The 23,480-nt window shown below is 45.4% G+C and overlaps 1 protein-coding gene across 1 annotated transcript; it reads right to left on the bottom strand.

The window, feature by feature from the left end:
• Positions 1–1,168: 1,168 nt before the first annotated feature.
• Positions 1,169–21,692, bottom strand: LOC138366906 (uncharacterized). Its single transcript, XM_069328183.1, has 7 exons — positions 21,392–21,692; positions 19,834–19,981; positions 19,279–19,481; positions 13,432–13,626; positions 10,943–11,041; positions 6,762–6,920; positions 1,169–2,731 (listed from the first exon to the last, which is right to left on the bottom strand). Exons 2-7 carry the CDS (start codon positions 19,976–19,978, stop codon positions 2,585–2,587), a joined length of 948 nt encoding a protein of 315 aa, XP_069184284.1. The 5' UTR covers positions 19,979–19,981; positions 21,392–21,692; the 3' UTR covers positions 1,169–2,584.
• Positions 21,693–23,480: the final 1,788 nt, after the last annotated feature.

Below are 23,480 nucleotides of genomic sequence, written 5' to 3'. Positions count from 1 at the left end.
CACGAATATGCCACAAAAATACCAACCCCCCATATCCTAACCCATACTCCCATACCCATGCAAAATCCACAAATAAACGTGGCTAATATTTCATTCACTCGGGCCATCGGAGCCTCGAATCCAGGACCACAAAAACGGAAGACTGTAATTTAACCGAACAGGTTAATGAACACCCACAATAAAGAAGGATCTGAGAGACCTGCAACTGGTGTCCAACTGAGACTTTAGGCCCCGCCTCGGGTGCCAGGTGAGTATGGAGGTATAAGGTGATCCATGACCCAGTCACATCAGTTGGAGACCAGTTGCGTGCCTCTGAGATCCTCCTTTATTGTGGATGTTCAGTAGCCTCACCTTCAGTAGTAGACCGTCACCGGACTATCAGAAGCGAGACGGGTTTCCTAAGTTGTTGTGACAACTGTCAAGGGATTAGTAATTAATTTAGAGGTGGTCATACCTGGGTGACGTGGTGGCTAGTGGTAGTGGCCATACAGAAGCAGCAGAGTAGGCAGTCGTTAGGGTGATGAAGGGGTAGTGGCGAGTCCGTGCCTAGTACAGCAGGAGCTATGGGCCAACAGGGAGCTCCTCTAGGTGTAAGCAGGAGCTATGGGCCAGCAGGGAGCTCCTCTAGGTGTAAGCAGGAGCTATGGGCCAGCAGGGAGCTCCTCTAGGTGTAAGTAGGAGCTATGGGCCAACAAGGAGCTCCTCTAGGTGTAAGTAGGAGCTATGGGCCGCCAGGGAGCTCCTCTAGGTGTAAGCAGGAGCTATGGGCCAGCAGGGAGCTCCTCTAGGTGTAAGTAGGAGCTATGGGCCAACAGGGAGCTCCTCTAGGTGTAAGCAGGAGCTATGGGCCACCAGGGAGCTCCTCTAGGTGTAAGTAGGAGCTATGGGCCACCAGGGAGCTCCTCTAGGTCTAAGCAGGAGCTATGGGCCACCAGGGAGCTCCTCTAGGTGTAAGTAGGAGCTATGGGCCGCCAGGGAGCTCCTCTAAGTGTAAGCAGGAGCTATGGGCCGCCAGGGAGCTCCTCTAGGTGTAAGCAGGAGCTATGGGCCGCCAGGGAGCTCCTCTAGGTGTAAGCAGGAGCTATGGGCCGCCAGGGAGTTCCTCTAGGTGTAAGCAGGAGCTATGGGCCGCCAGGGAGCTCCTCTAGGTGTAAGCAGGAGCTATGGGCCGCCAGGGAGCTCCTCTAGGTGTAAGAAGCAGGACTTACAGAGGGCCAGGACTGGAGGGAGTGGTCCCCCACTGCACCAGTTGTAGAGGGTGAAGGGGCAACAGTCACATAATGGTGACTGAGCTTCATCGCGGAGGTATTGCAGTGGCGAGGCATTAAGTTCTCGCTACTGTACACATCAAAATAAATGTATAAAGATCAAAACAAGATTTGGTCACACTAAGACAGGCTCTTACCACTGGCCAGAAGAGGAGGCTCACATGCCACTCAGCTGTTCTCCACGGCCAGGGTGTGTCCAGGGCAGGAGCCAGAGGGAGTCGAGGCCTTCTCTTATCTCTTTACCCAAGCTAATATCTCTATTTATCTGTTTCCCTCTCTTCTAAAACTAAGACCTTACGTGAGATCATTTTAACTCGAGCCCTTGAAGCTGATCTATTATATTTTTATATGCATACACTGTATTTTTTATATTCATATTAGATACTGGGTAAAAATAGAACATTCTGTCATTTCTTTAATTTATTACTTGTAGGTACTTGTGAAAACATGTTCCAAATGAGTTAGATTTGGCATGATCAATCGCTGGTGGAGAGATGATCATAAGAATGGGACAACTGGAGTGAAGCTGCGGTTTTCTAAACGTCTTGTGCTGTAATATTCGTCGTCTTGCTGTTTGAGAAGATGCCCCAGGTGGAAAATCTGGAATACGCAAGCACTGAACATAACAGTTAAAGCCAGTGTCCTCAGACTGCTGGACTATCCAGCCAAGATGGGTCCAGGCTTGATATGAGCCGCCTGAGAGGTTTTCCTTCTCTCATTTTCACACACAATCACTTTCACTTTCTGGAGGGACCAGTGGAGAGGGCGTGGACACGTTGAATACGTGCAAGCGACTGACGGGAGGGAAAGGTGTATGGAGGTAGGTACTCTGGTTAATGAATGGAGCTGTGCTACTGTGCCCTCTGATGAGTGACCTCATTCAAATTAACGTCATAAAGATGTCTATCTTAGTAAGGATAAAGATGTGAAGATTTTTTTTATTTGGCGACATCAGTGTATAGTGTTTTAAGGGTCGAGTTCGTGATAGTCACCAGGAAGTTCACGGGAATAAGTATGGGAATGGGGGGGGGGGGAACACATTTTACGGGGAGGAACGGAACCGATCCCACTCCACCCATGTTGGGCACTTACCTCACAGAAATATCCGTGAAAAGTTTAACACGGCTATCCCAGAGCGTCTGGCCTTTAACCTCGGACAGACAGACAGACAAACAGATAGACAAACATACATACATTCCAATTTATAGATACCGATATATATATATATATATATATATATATATATATATATATATATATATATATATATATATATATATATATATATATATATATATATATATATATATATATAACTATCCCTTTGTCACCACGAGGCTTTTAAGAAGGAAGATGTTGATGTTATACTTGATGAAGACTGGCATCAGGCCTCTTGAGTCAGTCGCTTTAACTAGGTAATCCTTGTCGTCTTCGCTCGCTATTGGGGTAATAATCACCAGCATCTGTGAAAGGGAGAGGGAGCGTGAGAGGCTGGCTGGGACAGAGGGGAGGGAGTGAGAGACTGGCTGGGACAGAGGGAGAGGAAGGGACGGATTGGCTGAGACAGGGAGAAGGACCTCTCGTGGAATCCATGTGTTGGTACTCGAGTAGCATATCTGTGTGTTATGAATGACTAACATTTAGCCAGTAATTCCAGAGATAAGGTGTCTCTGGAAACCAGGATGACTTTGGCATGAGGAGGACCGGCCGACGCCCACAGGAGATTCTGGGCTACACCCTAGGGGTGTTGGCAACTGTAATGTCTCATATACTGTATAGACATACCTGAAATATATCTATATATATATATACCTGAAATATATCTGTATATATCTTGTGAATATAGTTACTTATATTTAGTTGTGTTTTTATTGCCTGCTCTGTGTGTCGCTGCTAACCTCGGCAGCCTCTTGTTGATGTGAGAGACTGTCTGGGACAGTGAGAGAGGGAGTGAGAGACTGTCTGGGACAGAGAGAGAGAGGGAGTGAGAGACTGTCTGGGACAGTGAGAGAGGGAGTGAGAGACTGTCTGGGACAGAGAGAGAGAGGGAGTGAGAGACTGTCTGGGACAGAGTGAGAGAGGGAGTGAGAGACTGTCTGGGACAGAGTGAAAGAGGGAGTGAGAGACTGTCTGGGACAGAGAGAGAGAGGGAGTGAGAGACTGTCTGGGACAGAGTGAGAGAGGGAGTGAGAGACTGTCTGGGACAGAGAGAGGGAGTGAGAGACTGTCTGGGACAGAGTGAGAGAGGGAGTGAGAGACTGTCTGGGACAGAGAGAGAGAGGGAGTGAGAGACTGTCTGGGACAGAGTAAGAGAGGGAATGAGAGACTGTCTGGGACAGAGTGAGAGAGGGAGTGAGAGACTGTCTGGGACAGAGTGAGAGAGGGAGTGAGAGACTGTCTGGGACAGAGTGAGAGAGGGAGTGAGAGACTGTCTGGGACAGAGAGAGAGAGGGAGTGAGAGACTGTCTGGGACAGAGTGAGAGAGGGAGTGAGAGACTGTCTGGGACAGAGAGAGAGAGGGAGTGAGAGACTGTCTGGGACAGAGAGAGAGAGGGAGTGAGAGACTGTCTGGGACAGAGAGAGAGAGAGGGAGTGAGAGACTGTCTGGGACAGAGAGAGAGAGGGAGTGAGAGACAGTCTTGGACAGAGAGGGAGGGAGTGATAGACTGTCTGGGGCAGAGTGAGAGACTGTCTGGGACAGAGAGAGAGAGGGAGTGAGAGACTGTCTGGGACAGAGTGAGAGAGGGAGTGAGAGACTGTCTGGGACAGAGAGAGAGAGGGAGTGAGAGACTGTCTGGGACAGAGAGAGAGAGGGAGTGAGAGACTGTCTGGGACAGAGAGAGAGAGGGAGTGAGAGACTGTCTGGGACAGAGAGAGAGGGAGTGAGAGACTGTCTGGGACAGAGAGAGAGGAAGTGAGAGACTGTCTGGGACAGAGAGAGAGGGAGTGAGAGACAATCCCATCCTCAGCCAAAGGCCAGGACCTTTGACCACTCTGATCCAATTAATTTACATAACTCCAGTTTCAAGTCATGTGCATACCAGATTGCATATTTAATTTATAATTTTGCTGATTCATATATTTTGTGTTATATATCATTTTTCAGTGGTTAGTTTTATTACACTGTATGCAGAAGGTGTTTGTGCACACTAAGGAGCTACACATGTGACAAAATGATACATTTGGCAAGAATCTTAGCTCGGACTGAGTGACCTTGAAGACAAGCGCGCCTATGTGGAGCAGAGAGGCCTAACTCCTCGTGCCCCGCCTCTTAGCAGTGCTTCTGCATGCATAAACAGTGTGTGAATCTTTCCTTCTGATCGTGCGATATGATTGGAGTCCCTTTGCTGTGTGGTTGATGTGTAACTCTGTGGCTCGTGCTGTGTGCAGCTGTGAACCTGCCCAGGCGACACTCGAGGCATGGCGACTGCTGCCTCTAAGGCAGGTGCTGCCTCAGTGGCCTCACACCAGAGTGCTAGTACATCAAGTGGTCTACACGAGGAAGATACAAGCATGGTATCTTTCACAGTGAACTCAAATGCTGGACAGGAGGAGCCTGATAGTGACGAAACTCCTTGGACAACTGTTGCGTCCCGGAGGAAGACACAAGGAGTCAAAAATATCATAAATCGTAACCATGAGAAGAAAAGAACCAACCTGCAGTTTCCCTCGGGCACGGGAACTGCAGCAAAATATGCATGGTTGGCTGAGGCAGCCAAAAAACACCCTGGTGGTGGGTATTGGTTGGCGAATAGACATGCAAACCATGTTCGTATGAACAGTACTGATGAGATGTGCAATATTTCTGTACTCAAGAGCTTGCTGGTATAACAATGAGGAAACCACCACCGCCTGCTCATACCCACAGGACACCTGTCATCATTTTTGGTCTGGACCTCTACCAGGATCACACACTGGTAGAGCAGCATGAATATATTTTCAATGCGAAAAGAACTAAGGGCAGAGAGACTATTCTCGCCAACTGGACCAGCGAAGAGACTCCGCCGGAAAGATTTACTGTTCCATGTGCTTATCGGCAACTAACAATGAAGATTTACACCCCTCCCAGGGGCAGGTGTTACAAGTGCCAACGGTGGAATCATGTTGCAAGGAACTGTTGGAATGATGAGCGGTGTGGCCACTGTGCCGGAAAGCATGCAACGTCTGTGTGTGATGCTAAAAAGGGTGGTGCACTAAAACTGAGGTGTGCAAACTGTCACGTGGAGGGAGTTCCCGCCTGGCATGGGGACTGTGCCTCACTCCCGCCGAGACGGGCTGCCCGGGGTACACCAGCTGGGGGCGCCAGTAACCACCCTGGCTCATCTGCTGTGCCCCCACCGGTCACTCCGTCACACTCCCCTCCCTTACCCAACCACTCCAACGCCACGGCTAGTAGCTCGAGTGACACAGTTGTAGGCCCTACCAATTCATGTTGGTCGGGAGGCCTGGATCAGGCACAGAAAATTAGTGAGCTTATGCATACAGTAGAAAAACAAAACAAAATTGTGGAAAACCTGACCAAGCAGATGACCGAACAAAACAAGGAAATCATGCACCAAAAGACGATGATAACCACTCTTCAGGACACTGTGAGAGTATTAATAACTGAGTGCAGGCCACACCAACCTGGGGTACCACCATGTGCTCCCAAGCGGCCAGTACCCCAGGGCAGACCCCAGCAGGGGGTGTCCCAGGCCTCACACCAGCTGGGCTCTCCCACCACGGCTCCCCACACCCCAGCCTCATCAACGCAGTGCGCTATGAACAGAGGTAAACTATTCCACGTAGAAACGCATAGTGCTGTCGATGAGTATTATGGGTCAACTGATCCTGATGATGAACGTAGTGACACTGAGGGTGAGAACTTTAATGGTGATGACGATCAAGATGTTGATACCGGGTCTAATAAACTCTGTTTGAAGGAATACAGTAGTGGAAATGTTGAAAGTGATTGTGGTAAAGAACAAAGTGAAACCAGTGACGCTTGTAGTGATAGTGACGAAGTTCAACTGGACGTGGATGCCCGCCTCGGGCCGCGCACGCCACATCCCAGATGGTTCCGCCGTGACACTTTTAAAGAAATGGTGACAGGTGATGTGCTGACTGAAGAGGAAAAAGAAGCTGTAATAAAGCACTACAACCGGTATGTAGACATACTTGCTTTCCTGAAACTGCAGACTGATAAAGTACAAAAGAACAATGGCGGCCTCTGAATCTCATAAAAGTATTAACGACAAGACCTACCATTAATGTATGATGACTTACTGTAAATATGTAGCTCTTGTAATAGCACTTTCTCTGTAACTAGCTGATATTGTATCTATAAGGTGTGAAGGATTGAAGAAATTGTTTATGTAATAATCTAAGATGAGGTCTGATAAAGACCTTTTGTGCCCTCTGTAATGCTTTTGCGCTACCGCTCACAGGATGAGTATGGGGTGCACAATAAACTAGCCGCCTTCGGCGGCAACAATAAAATCAAAATCTACTCACCTTGAAGCTAACAGACGCTGGGATGGTGTGAAGAATATCTATCTCTCCCCCGTGTGTAGAGATGACCAAGAGGTCGAGAACCTTGGTCTTGAGGGCCGCCACGGCCATGGCTCCAGCGTTGAAGCACTGTACGGGCACTGTCCTGCCCAGGTCACGGTCCTACCGGCCCAGAGAGAACATATCAGGGGTCATCTGGTCAAGAAAATTTTAATTAATGGATCAGCGTTGAGCAAGATAGGCCATAGAAATTTACACTAGAGGAATAGAGAACCGAATCCTGGGGCCGATTTCTGTATGAGGCCTAACAGCAGAGTCGTTGGTCAATAAAGCACATAATAGAGTTCTTTATTTTTTACGGTTCTCTCCGCCCTCAGGTTAAAATAAAGCAAATTGAAAGGCCAGAAGAAACAATGGATGACATAGTAGTCACTGTACTACTGTGTCATGTACTATGTCATCTACTACACATAGATGTCATCTACTACAGTTGGTAAAAAAAACAAAAACAAAAAAATACTACTATATCATACTGTACTGTACTACAGTTGGTAAAAAAAAATAGAGGAACTACATGCGACAAAATCCATGGGGCCAGACTTTTTATACTCTTTTTAAGGCCAGATTCGACAAAGAATTCAAAAATCAGAATAGTTGAATAATAACACAATAGATACAACAAGGTTAGCAGGCGGGGCGCAAAGAGCTAGACTTTAATGAACAAATCCACAAGGGCCGTGACGAGGATTCGAACCTGCGTCCGGGAGCATCCCAGACACTGCCTTAATCGACTGAGCTACACAACAAATCATTGTGGATTTTTTCATTTGATGCATCACGTTAGTGTGATCTCTGTGTGTAAAGCTAGACTTTACTTGTCCGTAGTCGTTAGTAAGTAAGTACTGATAGCTAACTACGCACACATAGGGTGATGAAGCGCAGTGGGCTCACAATCGAGGATCCCGGCTTTGATCCCTTCGGAAGGCTGGAAACGTTTGGACAACCTTTTCTCTCGCCTCTGTTCACTTAGCAGTAAATAAGTACCTGGGAGCTAAACAACTGTTATGGGTTGAATGGTGGTGATGGTCAGTAGTTGGCCTAGTAGATATGAAAGAATAAATAGGTCTGGAGTCATTGCATTAAACATCCGGCTGCTAGAAAGGCGGGGCCCAAAAGTTAAAAGCTCGATCCAGCAGGCACAAACAGCTCACTACTCACAAATACAACTAGTTGAGTACTCACACACAAGCAAGAACATGAGTGAAAAGGTAAGCTGAGAGACAACATGACCTTGACACAGAGTCCAAAATAACCAGCAACTGAAACTGTCAAACAACCACATACAGACGAAGGTGTGTATAAACGTTCATATGATAAGACTGAACGAGGAAGATAGAAGGGTGAGTTATTTTCATGACTCAGACATGAGTCAGACAGTTTCATGGTCTGAAATAAAATCGGGCAGGTGATGTCCGTAGATTTAGATGTTTGCTTTCGTGATCTATCCTGCGAGATGGGGACTTTCAGTATCACTACTACCTTATTCACTCTTGTGTTGATGATATCCTCACAATGCACCCAGAGTCTGTCAGTGCAGACTACTGATCACATGGCCCTGTATGACTAACCAACCTGTTTGATGGGGATTTTAGCATTACATACTAGTTCTTGACACACTATGTAACCCTTCCCATAGTCTAGGGCAGCAGTATACACGCTGATGTACCGAAATATGATAATAAATAAAAATCAAGTCTCGAAAATGATGAACGTTAATTCATTCGGGTTGGGAACATGGAGGTGAAGAGGAGTGGAGGAGTGGGAGCGTGCTGGGGGAGAGGGAAGAAGAGAGGGGAAGTGAAGGGGGATGTAGAGAGGAAAGGAGATGCGGGAGGGTGGGGGATAGGGTGGAGAGGTAAGGTGAGGGGAAGAGAAGGGAATGCTGGGGAAGAGGAGAAAAAGGTGAAGAGCGTAGGAATAGAATTAAATGATTAGGAGAAATCACCAAGCCATTACGACTATATAGCACTGGGAAGGGATCAGAATAAGGATTTGGGATGGTAAGGGGGGAAAGGAATGGTGCCCAACCCCTTGGACGGTCGGGGATTGAACGACGACCTGCATGAAGCGAGACCGTCGCTCAACCGTCCAGCCCAAGTGATTGAGAGAAGAGAGGGGCGTGAGAGGGGGGGGGGAGGAGAGGGAGACCCGGGCGCAGCGGGGTAACCCAGCTAGTATATAATAAAGGATTAAAGTAGTGTGGTTGCAGGACACACCAGCCTCACTAGCGAGCATCCCCCGCCAGCTGCCAGAGAGAGACAGGTCCCAGGAAGACCTGCTGCCCAATACTTCAAACTCATAAATAAGCTCAGCAACTTAAGACAAAGAAGCCATCCAAATTCCATGTACAAGTAATGACAAACCTACTAGTAAATATGCAGCTTCCATCATGAACCCCAAAATAAAATGAGAAAATATCTTTCTTCAGCTGAAGGGACTGAGCTACGAGGAGGAACTAAGAGAGCTAAAGTTGATGACACTGGAGGAAAGAGGGAATAGAGGTGACATGTACAGCGACGTGTAAGAGTTTACTGGAGAGTATACTTCAACCTTCTGGCACCTCACCTCACATCCTCACCGTATATATTGACCTTCTCAACCACACTGCACTGCCACCTCTTGGGTGGCTTAATCTTTATCAATCAATCAATCGAATAGCACACACCATTTGGTCCGGGAGACATCTCCCGTCACGCAGGGTGCAGTTACGCCTCCACAGATCTCCAGTATCATCTTTTGATACTGGTAATGGCTCAAAAGGGCCACCACTTACGGCCTATTCATGCCCGTGCCACCTTTTGGGTGGCTTAATCTTCATCAATCAATCACACTGCACACGGGCTCACCATAGCCCGTGCTACATGGACACTTAGTTCTGAGTAGCTAAATCTGAAACAACAAAACAACCACACTGCAGTCGAATGCTCTACCGCTGAGCTACACCTCCCCTTCCCATCACAAGTTACAGCCCCGCTCCTGTGCCAGGTAAGTCCACTCCGGGCTGACCATAGCCCGTCCTATTTGGAATTTTTTGTTCCAAGCAGCGAATCTTAAACAACAACATCAACAACCACGCTCTTTACAGCCTAGAGTACATAACAAAATCATCACCAAAAAACTCTCACACCTCAACAAAGACCATCTACACCAGAGAGTAGCAGAAGGTTCGCCCCCTGCAATATAGTATCTTCAGGCTACCAAGTTAAAAAAGGTTAAATATCTCAAAAGGAATCCCCAGGGAAATAGCAGTTCGGTTATATAGACTCCGTCTAGGTTACAGATGCAACTGGGAGATTGGTGAACCCCGACAGGGGGAATGCATCTTCTACCAAACAATCTCAGAAAAGTCACTACTTCACTATCTCCTGGAATGTGAAGTAACCAATGACCTTAAAAGAGCTTTAAGAGTCCCTGAATCTTGCAGTAACCACCCTGAAGCCATCAACACTGCCACTCTTCTGGTCAAAAAAGGTGTCCAGCAGCTGGACACTCGCATAAATACTGTCAAGCAGTATCCTCCCCTTCGATAGCAGCCTGACGATTAAATGCGACCTTAGCACACTATATACATTCACTCCAAAAAATCTATCATTTACGGGCTATTCATGCTCGTTCGACCTCTTAGGTGGCCTAATCTTTATCAATCAATCAATGAGGACTGACGGGTTTTAATGCGTACTCAGCACACAGTATATATCAATTCACGACCAAAGTTCACATTCACTCCAAAAAATCTACCACTTACGGGCTACTAATGCCCGTGCCACCTTTTGGGTGGCTTAATCTTCATCAATCACACTTTCTTCACACGATTTGATAATGGTACAGGACGGAACGAAACGTTGTTAATTCTCATTTTCAGTTGTGTGGGTTGGATAAATCTGTGCGTGTAAATACACACAGAGAAGCTGTGGTCACACTGAGGAGCAACAGAGCGAGCCTACACAAGCGCACATAGGCCTCAGAAAAGTTACAAAGAACATATACAGCGCAAGAGATGTACCTGTAAATAAATGTAATATGTTAGGAATGGTTGAAACTAACTCCATACAGTTTTAAATGTATAGATAATAAGAGAAATAAAGAGAGTAATTACAGGAGAGTAAAGAGACAGGCGCACCTACGTCCAATGAGACGTACTGAAGGAGTTTGTTGTTGCTCTTCTGTAGTCTGTAGAGGAGAGGCGGAAGGTTGGCAGGAGTCCTCCGGATCCACAGCTGATCCTAGAAGGCCAACACACCCCCAAGAATTATTTATCACCACCAAAAATACCAAAAAACGATCCACATACTAAAAACAAAATTATGTGCAGAAATGCAGAAGTAAACTGAAATATATTTTTTCTGCTGCTTTTATATAACATCAGGAAGGAGGGACAGTCATCAGGAACTAGGTCTCAGTTCCAGATATATGTTATTAGTATATCGCAGTGCCCCAGTTACTGTTTAGCCCTACTGTGATCTACAGCTGTGAGGACAGGGGTCTTTTTTTTTTTTTTTTTTTTACCACAAACGTGGCCACACATTTACAATGCTAACCAGCATATATACATTTTCTTCTGTCCTCCATAGACAGGGTTAGAGATCAGTTAAACATATAGTTCAGGGATTTATTGAACAATCAACCACAGAAGGTGATTCGGTATTTTTAAAATGCTATGCTAACCTACATACGTAAATACATAGATACACAGATTTACGTATGCCCTACATAAAGTGTTCGAAGTGCCATTAATGTGCATTTACAAAGGTGAAATGCAATTCTGATCAGCTTCCATATGTACTTTATACACATACATATACATACACACACATATATACGTACATATACACATATACATGCATATATACACACACATGCATTCACATACATTTGTCTCTTTTACTCTGACAGGGTGAGATAGCTGACAGAGAAACTAGTGTGCAATTAAGCACTTAATCACTGAAGGTGTTTAAGGTGCTTTTACAAGCTCAGGTTATATAGTTACATCACATACATACATTGTATAAATGATACATTACGTGGTCAATCTTGGATACAAGTCCAATATATCAAGTGTTCCAGTGCTCATATAGTAATTACACAGTTCAGCATACCTCAGCCCAGGAGGGCGAAAGTCAGACAATATGGGACATTCTACAATATAATGTTCAAGAGAGTGCATGTTTTCTCTTTCACAAAGTTGACACATGGTGTACTCGACATTTGGGTTTTGAGAAAGCTGCCAGATACGTCTATATCCCAGGCGAATTCTGGCCACTATAACATCACATTGCCGGGTTCTTGTTCTATTAGTCCCATATATGAATGTCTCCTCACGATATCATAATATTTAATGCCACAACTTTCAGGTCTTTGTGAATTTGTTAGGTCGGTGAGATCTTCATTAGATATTTGTTTAAGTATTCTCTTTGTCACTGCTAATGAAACACCCATATCAATTTCTACCACTGGTTTTCTACAGGCTGTCTTAGCAAGCATATCAACAGTGTCATGCCAGACAACACAGGCCAGGGGTCTACTGGGCGGGCAGCGTTGGTCTCGCTAGCAACAGGTGTCAGGGAAAGGCGCTTTCCCATCGACATCAACACTGAGCCAGCCACCACTTCACGACCATCATAATGGCTGTACACCTGTAACAGCATCACTCCCTGAGATACACCTCCACCAGCATCACTCCCTAAGATACAGTTGCAACAGCATCACTCCCTGAGATGCACTTGCAACCGTATCACCCCTGAGACACACCTCCAGCACAACTCCTGGGATTTTTTTTCAGGGATATTCCTGCGCGGGCCCTAAGCCTCTGGCTGGCCCATAAATGTTGCTTGTTTCTGTTTTACTTGGGCGGAGTATGAGTATTTATTACTCGTATGGTCGCTTCGGTAAGATTTTGCCATATGTGTTCAACAACTTCTGCTCTGTTGAATCTAAGTTGAAATCTTAATGGGTTTGTAACTGTGCACTGTGTTAGATAATGTTCCAGTGGTCTGTCGGGCATTTCTCCACAGTGCTGACATTTCCTCTCATCTTCCGGAACCTGTAAGCCTATTTCCCATGCACATGGGTATCCAAGCCTGATGCGATGTAAGTGTACTTCTGTTGTTTTGCTGCTCCCACCCCTGAGATGCACCACCTACAACAGTACAAGGAAGCCTACACTAACTGTCCCCCCCACTACACCACTTACCCAAACGCCCACACCGCTGAAAGTTCCCCTACCATATAGAACCGCCACACCTCTCATTCCCACTACACACCCACTACCACTATTACCACACTTCTGACACAACCACCACCACCATTACAACACCTACACCACAACCACACCTCTCACACCCACCACCAACACTACCACACTTCCCACACTGACCACTAATTCAGCACTACCTACACCCTGTACTAACACAACTCCCACTCTCACCACCACTACTAGCACACCTCCCTACCAGCTACCACACCCGCAACCATCACTACCACACCTTCCAAACACAACACAACTACCCGCTTGACACTATCTCCTACCGCACATCTTCCTTACCACTACCACACCTTCCCTATCACTACCACACACACATTCCCTACCACATCCAAATAAACAACTAAATCCCACCATTCTGTGACCATAATCTGGAGTTGCGCAGGCGTTGATTGTGTAGGCTGACCTGCGCAGGAGCCGGAGCCTGGTGTAGGCCCGCAGGTCGGGCTCCACCAGCACCCCGCGGAACCCTAGCTGCTGCTCTACGTACAGGCTCATCGACTGGAATTCACCGTCGTTGGCACCGATTTCCATAAACGTTCCTGGAACCTGCAAGAGACAAGGAGAGACTCGCGATTACTGTACTCATCTAGTTGTGCTTGCGGGGGTGGAGCTCTGGCTCTTTGGTCCCGCCTCTCAACTGTCAACCAACTGGTGTACAGATTCCTGAGCCTACTGGGCTCTATCATATCTACATTTGAAACTGTGTATGGAGTCAGCCTCCACCACATCATTGCCTAATGCATTCCATCTGTTAACTACTCTGACACTGAAAAAGTTCTTTCTAACGTCCCTGTGGCTCATTTGGGTACTCAGCTTCCACCTGTGCCCTCTTGTTCGCATATCATTAGTGTTAAAGAGTTGATCTGTATCTATCCTGTCAATTCCTGAGAATTTTGTAGGTAGTAATCATGTCTCTCCTAACTCTTCTGTCTTCCAGTGTCGTGAGGTTCAGTTCCAGTAATCTTTACTCATACCTCATTCCTCTCAGCTCGGGGACTAGACTGGTGACATACCTCTAAACCTTTTCTAACTTCGTTTTGTGTTTGCCTAGATGTGGACGCCACGCTGGAGCCCCATATTCCAGTATTGGTCTAATATATGAGGTATACAAGGTTCTGAAAGATTCCTTACACAAGTTTCTGAAGGCAGTTCTTATGTTCGCAAGCCTTGCATACGCCGCTGACGTTAACCTTTTGATGTGGGCTTCAGAGGACAGGTCTGTTGTGATATCAGCTCCCAGATCTTTCTCTCGTCCTCACTCCTGAAGGATTTCCTCTCCCAACTGGAACCTTTTGTTTGGCCTCCTGCTCCCTACGCCTATCTTCATCAGTTTGCACTTGCTCGAGTTAAACCCTAGTAGCCAGTTGTTGGACCATTCCTTCAGTTTGTCCAGGTCATCCTGTATCCTCTTGCTGTCCTCCTCTGTCTTAATCCTTCTCATAATTTTAGCATCAACAGCAAACATTGAGAGGAATGAGTCTATACCTTCTGGAAGATCATTCACGTATATTAGAAACAGAATAGGTCCGAATACAGAGCCCTGTGGGAATCCATTGGTGACATCTCGTCAGTCTGAGGTCTCACCCCTCACAGTAACTCTCTGCTTCCTGTTGTTTAGGTACTCCCTTGTCCATTGGACCACCCTACCACTTACTCCAGCTTGTTTCTCCAACTTATGCAAAAGTCTTTTATGGAGTACTGTGTCAAAAGCTTTCTGACAATCCAAGAAAATGCAGTTTGCCCATCCTTCTCTTTCTTGCCTAATGCTTGGTGCTTAGTCATAAAATTCTAATAAACCTGTGAGACACGACTTGCCTTCCCTGAGCCCATGCTGTTGGTGTGTTGCAAAGTCCCTTCTCTCCAGATGTGCCACATAAGCTTTTTCTCACGATCTTCTCTAACACTTTGCAAGGTATACAAGTTAAGAACAACGGCCTGCAGTTTAGGGCCTCCTGCCTATTCCCCCTTTTTGTAGATTGGGACTACGTTAGCTGTCTTCCAACTCTCTGTTAGGTCTCCCATTTCCAGTGCCTTGTTATACACCATAGATAATGGCATACAAAGTGCTTCTGCCCCCTCTTTTAGCATCCATGGTGATTCCATCAGGTCCAACAGCCTTAGTCATTTCTAGATCAAGCAGATACCTCCTAACCTCATCTCTGGTAATTTCAGTATTTTCCAAGTCTGCTTGGTTTATCGCCACCCCTCTTAGTTCAGGGACTTCTCCTTGCTCTACTGTGAAGACCTCCTGGAATCTCTTGTTGAGTTCTTCACACACTTCTTTGTCATTCTCTGTGTACCCATCCTCTCCCTTTTTCAGTTTCATCACTTGTTATTTCACTGTTGTTTTCCTCCTGATGTGGCTGTATAGCAGTTTTGGCTGGTTCTTGGCATTATTTGCTCCCATTTTCAAACTGCCTCTCTGCTTCTCTCCTCACACTGAGGTACCCAGTTCTGGCCCTCTGGTCTCTCTCTCTCTCTCTCTCTCTGCTCTCTGGTGTCCTGTTATTTACGTAGTTTTTCCATGCCCTTGTGCTTAGCTGTCTTGCTTTCTTACATGCTGATTGAACCACGGATTCCCCTTGTGCTTTTCTGTATTTTTCTTCTTTGCCGGGATAAACCATGGGCCAGATTCACGAAAGCACTTACTCAAGAACGTACGAACGTGTACATCTTTCCTCAATCTTTGACGGCTTTGGTTACATTTATAAAACAGTTTACAAGCATGAAAACTTCCCATTCAATTGTTGTTATTGTTATAAACAGCCTCCTGGTGCTTCGAGCTCATTAACTGTTTAATAATTGGAAACAAAGCCGCCAAAGTTTGAGAAAAGATGTACACGTTCGTAAGTGCTTGCGTAAGTTCTTTCGTGAATCTGGCCCCTATTTTCTGCCTCCTGACCCTTCTGGGTGATGTAGTCCATCATGCCTTCTACAGACTTTCCACTGAGTTTTGTCTTTCATGGTATTCCTGCTAGAAATGTTCTAATTTCATCATAGTTTCCCCTTCGGTATTCTTCCCTTTCGGTACTGTGGAGAGGCGCGACTCCTTACCGATCAGTACTCACCTGTTAATGAGTACGGTGAGGTCCAGTTCTTTATGCCCCGCCTACTGACCTTGTTGTACGTGTTGTTTTATACCTTAACTATTCTGACACTCAAATTCTGTCTAATCTGTCCTTAGAGTTGTGGGTGGAGGTGGCTTCCACAACTTCTCCTCCTAGTGCACTCTACTTGTTAACCACCCGTACTGGGTACAAGTATTTCCTTGTACCCTGTACATTTCTTCGACTCTTTGCACTTTCAACTTCCATTTGTGTCCTCGTGTCGTACTTTCTCTTTATTTAAATAGGATATTCCTGTCCGCTTTGTCTATTTCCTTTAATATCTTGTATGTTGTAATCATATCTCCTCTGTTTTGTCCTCCAGGATTGTAAGGCCCAGTTCCTTCAAACTATCCTAATAACTTAAGCTTCTTAGCTCTGGGACTAGTCCGGCATTAGCACTAGTCGCAAACCTCTGCAGTTTTTCAATTTCATTTTATGCTTCACAAAGTGTGGATTCCAGGCTGGAGCTCCATATTCCAGTATTGGTCTAACAAAAGGACTCTAGATTACTTTGAAACATTCCTGATTTAAGTTTCTAAATGGTGTTCTAATGTTCGCCAGCGACCCATATGCTGCTGATGTCTTCCTACCTATGTGTGCCTCTGATCATAATTATATCCACTCCTTACTCGCGTTCTTTCTCAAAGTCCAATAGCTGCTTCCCATTCATGGTGAAGGCACTTTCTGATTTCCCTCTCCCTCTTCCCCATCCTCATTACCTTACATTTATTAAGATTGAACGCCAGCAACCATTAGTTTGTCCACTCTTGGAATTTGTCAAGGTCCTCCTGTAACATCTTTCTAACCATCTATGTGTCCTCTATTATATCTACTACTGTATCTACTATCTTCTCTCTTAACACACGCGCACACATACACATAAACAGGTTATGAGATTAAGGATAGGGGCGGAAGGATTCACTACAAATGACAAGGAAGTGTGTGAGGAATTGAATAAGAAATTCCAGGAGGTCTTCACCTTGGAACAAGGAGAAATTCCAGAGGTAAGTGAGGGAATAGCTAACCAGGAACCACTGGAAGAGTTTGAGATTACCAGTGGGGAAGTAAGGAAGTGTTTACTAGAGTTGGACGTGACGAAGGCTATAGGCCCAGATGGAATCTCCCCTTGGGTTCTAAAGGAAGGAGCAAGAGAACTGAGCCTACCACTCTCCATAGTGTATAACAAATCACTGGCAACAGGGGAACTGCCAGATATTTGGAAAGCAGCTAACGTAGTCCCGATATACAAGAAAGGGGATAGACAGGAGGCACTGAACTACAGGCCAGTGTCCCTAACCTGCATACCATGCAAGCTGATGGAGAAGATTGTGCGAAAAAAACTAGTGGAGCATCTGGAGCGAAGGAACTTTGTAACACAGCATCAACATGGGTTCAGGGATGGCAGGTCCTGCCTCACAGGGTTACTTGAATTCTACGACCAGGCAACAAAAATAAGGCAAGAAAGAGAAGGGTGGGCAGACTGCATATTTTTGGATTGTCAGAAAGCCTTTGATACAGTGCCACACAAGAGGCTAGTGCGAAAGTTGGAGATGCAGGCTGGAGTGAGAGGGAAGGTACTCCGGTGGATAGAGGAATACCTAAGCAACAGGAGACAACGAGTCTGTGTGAGGGGTGAGGTCTCAGATTGGCGAGACGTCACAAGTGGAGTCCCGCAGGGGTCAGTCCTTGGACCTATACTGCTTCTGGTATATGTAAATGATCTCCCAGAGGGTATAGATTCGTTCCTCTCAATGTTTGCCGACGATGCAAAAATTATGAGGAGGATTGAAACAGAGGATGATAGTAGGAGGCTACAAGATGACCTGGATAGACTGAGTGAATGGTCCAACAAATGGCTGTTGAAGTTCAACCCGAGTAAATGCAAAGTAATGAAACTAGGCAGTGGAAACAGGAGGCCAGGCACAGGATACAGAATAGGAGATGAAGTACTTAATGAAACAGACAGAGAGAAAGATCTAGGAGTTGATATCACACCAAACCTGTCTCCTGAAGCCCACATAAAGAGAATAACGTCTGCGGCATATGCGAGGCTGGCTAACATCAGAACGGCGTTCAGGAACCTGTGTAAGGAATCATTCAGAATCTTGTACACCACATATGTAAGACCAATCCTGGAGTATGCGGCCCCAGCATGGAGCCCGTACCTTGTCAAGCACAAGACGAAGCTGGAAAAAGTCCAAAGGTATGCTACTAGACTAGTCCCAGAACTAAGAGGCATGAGTTATGAGGAAAGGCTGCGGGAAATGCACCTCACGACACTGGAAGACAGAAGAGTAAGGGGGGACATGATCACAACCTACAAAATCCTCAGGGGAATCGACCGGGTAAACAAGGATGAACTTTTCAACACTGGTGGGACGCGAACAAGGGGACACAGGTGGAAGCTGAGTACCCAAATGAGCCACAGAGACGTTAGAAAGAACTTTTTCAGTGTCAGAGTAGTTAGCAAATGGAATGCATTAGGAAGTGATGTGGTGGAGGCTGACTCCATACACAGTTTCAAATGTAGATATGATAGAGCCCAATAGGCTCAGGAATCTGTACACCAGTTGATTGACGGTTGAGAGGCGGGACCAAAGAGCCAGAGCTCAACCCCCGCAAGCACAATTAGGTGAGTACAATTAGGTGAGTACAGGAAGCAGCCCGTAAAAGCTGTCTAACTCCCAGGCACCTATTTACAGCTAGGTGAACAGGAGAATCAGGGTGAAAGAAACTCTGCCCATTTGTTTCCACCTTGGCCGGGAATCGAACCCGGGCCCTTAGGACAACTAATCCCGAGCGCTGTCCACTCAGCCGCGAGGCCCGCTAGGCACAGCCAGGCTGTGTGTGTGTGTAATGATATACGCCTGAGTGTTTTATCTTTTTTAATACATGATCAGAAAGCAGCCAGGCATGTAGTCTAGAATTCAACCAGGAGGCCTGGTCGGGGACCGGGCCGCGAGGACGTTGAACCCCGAAACTATCGCAAGGTAACCGCAAGAGTTCAGTGTATCTGTGGTGCTATGCGTTCATCACACATTTTGTTATTCTTGTATATGTTATACACGAGAGAGTCAACTGGCCTGCTCACCTTGTACTGTTTGAAGTAATCATTAACGACCTTGTAAGCCTCCATCCAGTTGTTCATCAGAGCCCAGGGCGGGTTATCAAGGGCGAAGACTGGCTTGTAGGACCCGCGGGGCGCTGGCTCCTCCACCCAGTACTTCCTCATGTGCAGTATCACGTCCGTGTCCATAGATGAAATTGGCGCCTTCAGAATTTTGATGAGGCACTCTAAGGGTGAGAACTCATTATCAAGAGAAAACACTTGGCTGATATATGAGGACAAGGAGCTGGGATATGAGATATAATAGCTACTGATGAAATTATCTGTGGCTATTATATCAAATTATCAGTGGCTATTATATCAATTATCAGTGGCTATTATATAAATTATCAATGGATATTATATCAAATTATCAGTGGCTATTATATCAAATTATCAGTAGCTCTAAAAACGACTTAATATGGAGACAACTTAGGATGCCTCATACAGCCTTAGTAAACAAACAAGTTGTAGGAATACGTCAGTACTAGTGTCTATACCACACTTTCCGTTAGGTGTTTATATGTCTGCTTATCTTACCTTCTTGGCAGTAGTACTGTAGTCCGGCGCCAGCCTGGAGGGCGAGATTAAGGAAGGCGCAGGTGGAGAACGCCCCGATCACCAGGAACCTCACGTACTCACGCACCACCCTTGACACCTTCTGCTTCCTCTCCCACACGGCCATCACCTACATTAACTAAATATGTTCAGTATTCGATTTAAACTAAAACATTATAAGTGTGGTACTGGATTTTATTCCACCCATATTTGTTAAAAGAACTTTTCTTGAATATGGACTAGGATTATTATTCTGATTTCAACTAGAACGTTGCCCTACAGCCAAATGAGTCTCTGAAAGTTTTGTGTATGTGTTCGGTATGCCTTCAGACTCCGTCAAACAGAATTCGATCAAACTTGGCATGATGGTAGATGAGGTTCATGAAGAGACAACAGGCTATAAACAATCAAACCACCGATCACGTAGGACCCCTCAAAATAAATACGAAAATTGGGTTCCGGTAAAACCCCAAAGGCTTTGATAATGCATGAACTCCGGTGTGTTGGTGATGGAATGATGGTGGAGGGCGGCGAGGGATTGGAGGAGCCTATTGTTAGCAAAAGTTAGTAAACATTGATCTAGGGTTTGCCCGAGTTAAGTAGGAGTACAAAGAGGAACTTGGCCGCCACTATGCTTGGGAGAAAATCGTGTATAATGAAGATCTTTACCCAGTCAGTCTTGACACCTGAAGGAGGTCTTGTACTCACCTAGTTGTGCTTGCGGGGGTTGAGCGTTGGCTCTTTGTACTATATTGTGTATCGTGAGTGTTGACACCTTCATGATTTGTTCAAATCTGAAACAACTGATTATGGGCAGCACAAAACGTAGACCAGACTGTGCGACAGTGGTTGCAAGGATCAGGTTGGGTTACCGTTACCTGTGGCAGGTGGCTGCAGGTGACGGATCTTCCAATCCTGAGCACTCCAGGTGCAAACTCTGTGAGCAGGAACTGCGGCATGATCTCCCACACTACATCACCGAATGCCCAGTTATTAGACCATTCAGACCAGTTGGCATGAGGTACCTAGAGCTTTGCAATTACTTTATTCACTCTCGTGTTCTTGAGGATATCCTCATGTTGCACCCAAAATTTGCCAGTGCAGGCTACTGAACATATGGCCCTGTATGACTAACCATCCTGCGATATGGGGACTTTTAGTATCACTGTTACCTTATTCACTGTGTTGATGATATCCTCATAATGCACCTAGAGTTTGCCAGTGCAGACTACTGTTCACATGCCTTTATATGATTAACCATCCTGTGTGATGGGGATTTTAGCATCACGTAGCTAGCTTTTTGGCACACCCTGTTCTCCCTTTCATATAGTCTAGGCCATCTGCAGAGATGATAAACCTAAATTTGGTAATACAAAAAATTGTTCGCCTAGTAGTAAATATATACCCGGGAGTTAGGCGGCTGTTGTGGGTATGCATCCTGGGGTGGGTCAGTATTTCCACCTTGGGGAGCACCTCGATATGAGTTTAAACTATATATGTACACAGGGTTCCTCTCTCCACGAAAACGAATTATATGTACCTCTTATTTATGGCCTTTCAGCGTCTGTATGCGAATATCGCAGCGTCCGGTGTTTCTATATCCAAACAGACACGGCAGTGTATCTGCTGGAATAGGCTATTCACAGCTGTTAGTGATAATTATGCGACACGTAGTCACCTTCCCCCCTTGCCAGCTGGGTTACCACTGACCCGGCTCGGGCAAGCCCCTGGGTGCTGTCTCCGACGCCAGCCACATCACGCAACACCGCTGCCAGCCACACCACGCAACACACACAAACACCTGTCTTCTGAATTATATTATCTGTTCTTGAAAGAGGTGATATTAGTTATGATATAAACGTACAACTGTTATACATGGTTTTCTTTCAGAAGCACATTTGACCAGGTTTATGGTGACACGAGAGTATCAGGGCTGGGAGGCGCTGTGGGTCTGAAGAAGAAACAAGGAAATTGAAGAGGATATTGTTGATGCGGCAGCCGCGGCCATTGGCTACACAAAATAGTACAACAATATTTTTTTCATAGAATTAAATCAAACAAAAACCTGACAGTGGTTCGAGTGGGTCGTTGGTCGCCCAAACTGTATACCTTCTGAACCTTTCTGGATTTTATCGCGTGATTTCCAGTCTGTAAGAGAGAGAGAGGGCGACACGTGACATCCTCTGATTGGGTTGAATATCCTCATATCCGCCATCTTTACTAGCATACGCGTCATCTTTACCAGCATACTCATCTTCACCAGCATACTCGTCATCTTCACCAGCTTACTCTCATATTCACCAGCATACTCATATTCACCAGTACATTTATTATCTTTACTACCATACTTGTCATATTCACCAGCATACTCTTATATTCACCAGCATATTCGTCATATTCACCAGCTTATTCACCATATTCACCAGCTTACTCGTCATATTCACCAGCATATTCGTCATATTCACCAGCTTATTCACCATATTCACCAGCATACTCGTCATGTTCACCAGTATACTCGTCATATTCACCAGTATATTCATCATCTTCACTACCATACTTGTCATATTCACAAGCATACTCTCATATTCACCAGCATACTCTAATATTCACCTGCAGATTGTCATATTTACCAGCATACTCGCCCTATTCACCAGCATACTCGTCATATTCACCAGCACTCAATATATTTATCATCATACTCGTCATATTCACCTGTGGGAAAAATACCGGGATAATGTTGATACAGAGGAAATGCATAGGACATGAAAATTAAGTACTGTAAATACTACATTTGAATACTAAAATGAAAAAGGCTAAGTCTTAGCTAACAACAGGCTGTAGCAGGAAGGTTCCTTAAGGCTGAGCTAGTATTGATAGCAGAACACAATATACCTGCGGGCATTTTAATACATCAGCTTGTATATATATTACAAGGATGAATTGATAAACAGTTCTATGACTGCAAACACTGGTAAGGTTCATGATCAAGGATCTGAACAATATCCAGTCTAGCCTAACTCTGGCAATATTGTAGCAGTCAATAATGAGAATGTGCTAGTACACACAACAAGGTATAATTACACAAGAATAATATATATATATATATAATGAACAAGGAGAACATTATATACACATGATAACTATATATTCAAATATAGATTTATATGAAGGATTCAGTCACTGAATAGGTTAAGACAGAACTTACTAGATGAAGCGTTGCTTCGCTGTTTAACGACTCTCAATTTATATATATGGATGTATATTAATGTCTTAGCATTCAATTGGCCGATCTACTCTCAAAAACAATTAATAACGTATCTCGAAGTGAGAACCGGAGCCTATTTAAAAGTAGCCAAATGATGTCATGCTGAGACCAAACTCTGTATTTTAATTATGAAATAGCATCTTGATGTTGATTTTGATGTCACAGCGATGCTGTACAGGATTGTTGTTGTTGTTGTTATAGATTCAGCTACTCGAAACAAGTTCCAAGTAGCACGGGCTATGGTGAGCCGGTAACTTACCTAGCACAGGAGCGGGGCAAATAGCACAGGCTATAGTGAGCCCGTAGTGGACTTACCTGGCACAGGAACAGTGCCGTCTGGAGTGTGTACAGGATTCTAGTAGCT

Source organism: Procambarus clarkii, chromosome 20, assembly GCF_040958095.1.
Source record: "Procambarus clarkii isolate CNS0578487 chromosome 20, FALCON_Pclarkii_2.0, whole genome shotgun sequence".
NCBI lineage: Eukaryota > Metazoa > Arthropoda > Malacostraca > Decapoda > Cambaridae > Procambarus > Procambarus clarkii.
The sequence above is the reverse complement of the archived record's forward strand: the minus strand, read 5'-3'. Positions and strand labels throughout refer to the sequence as shown.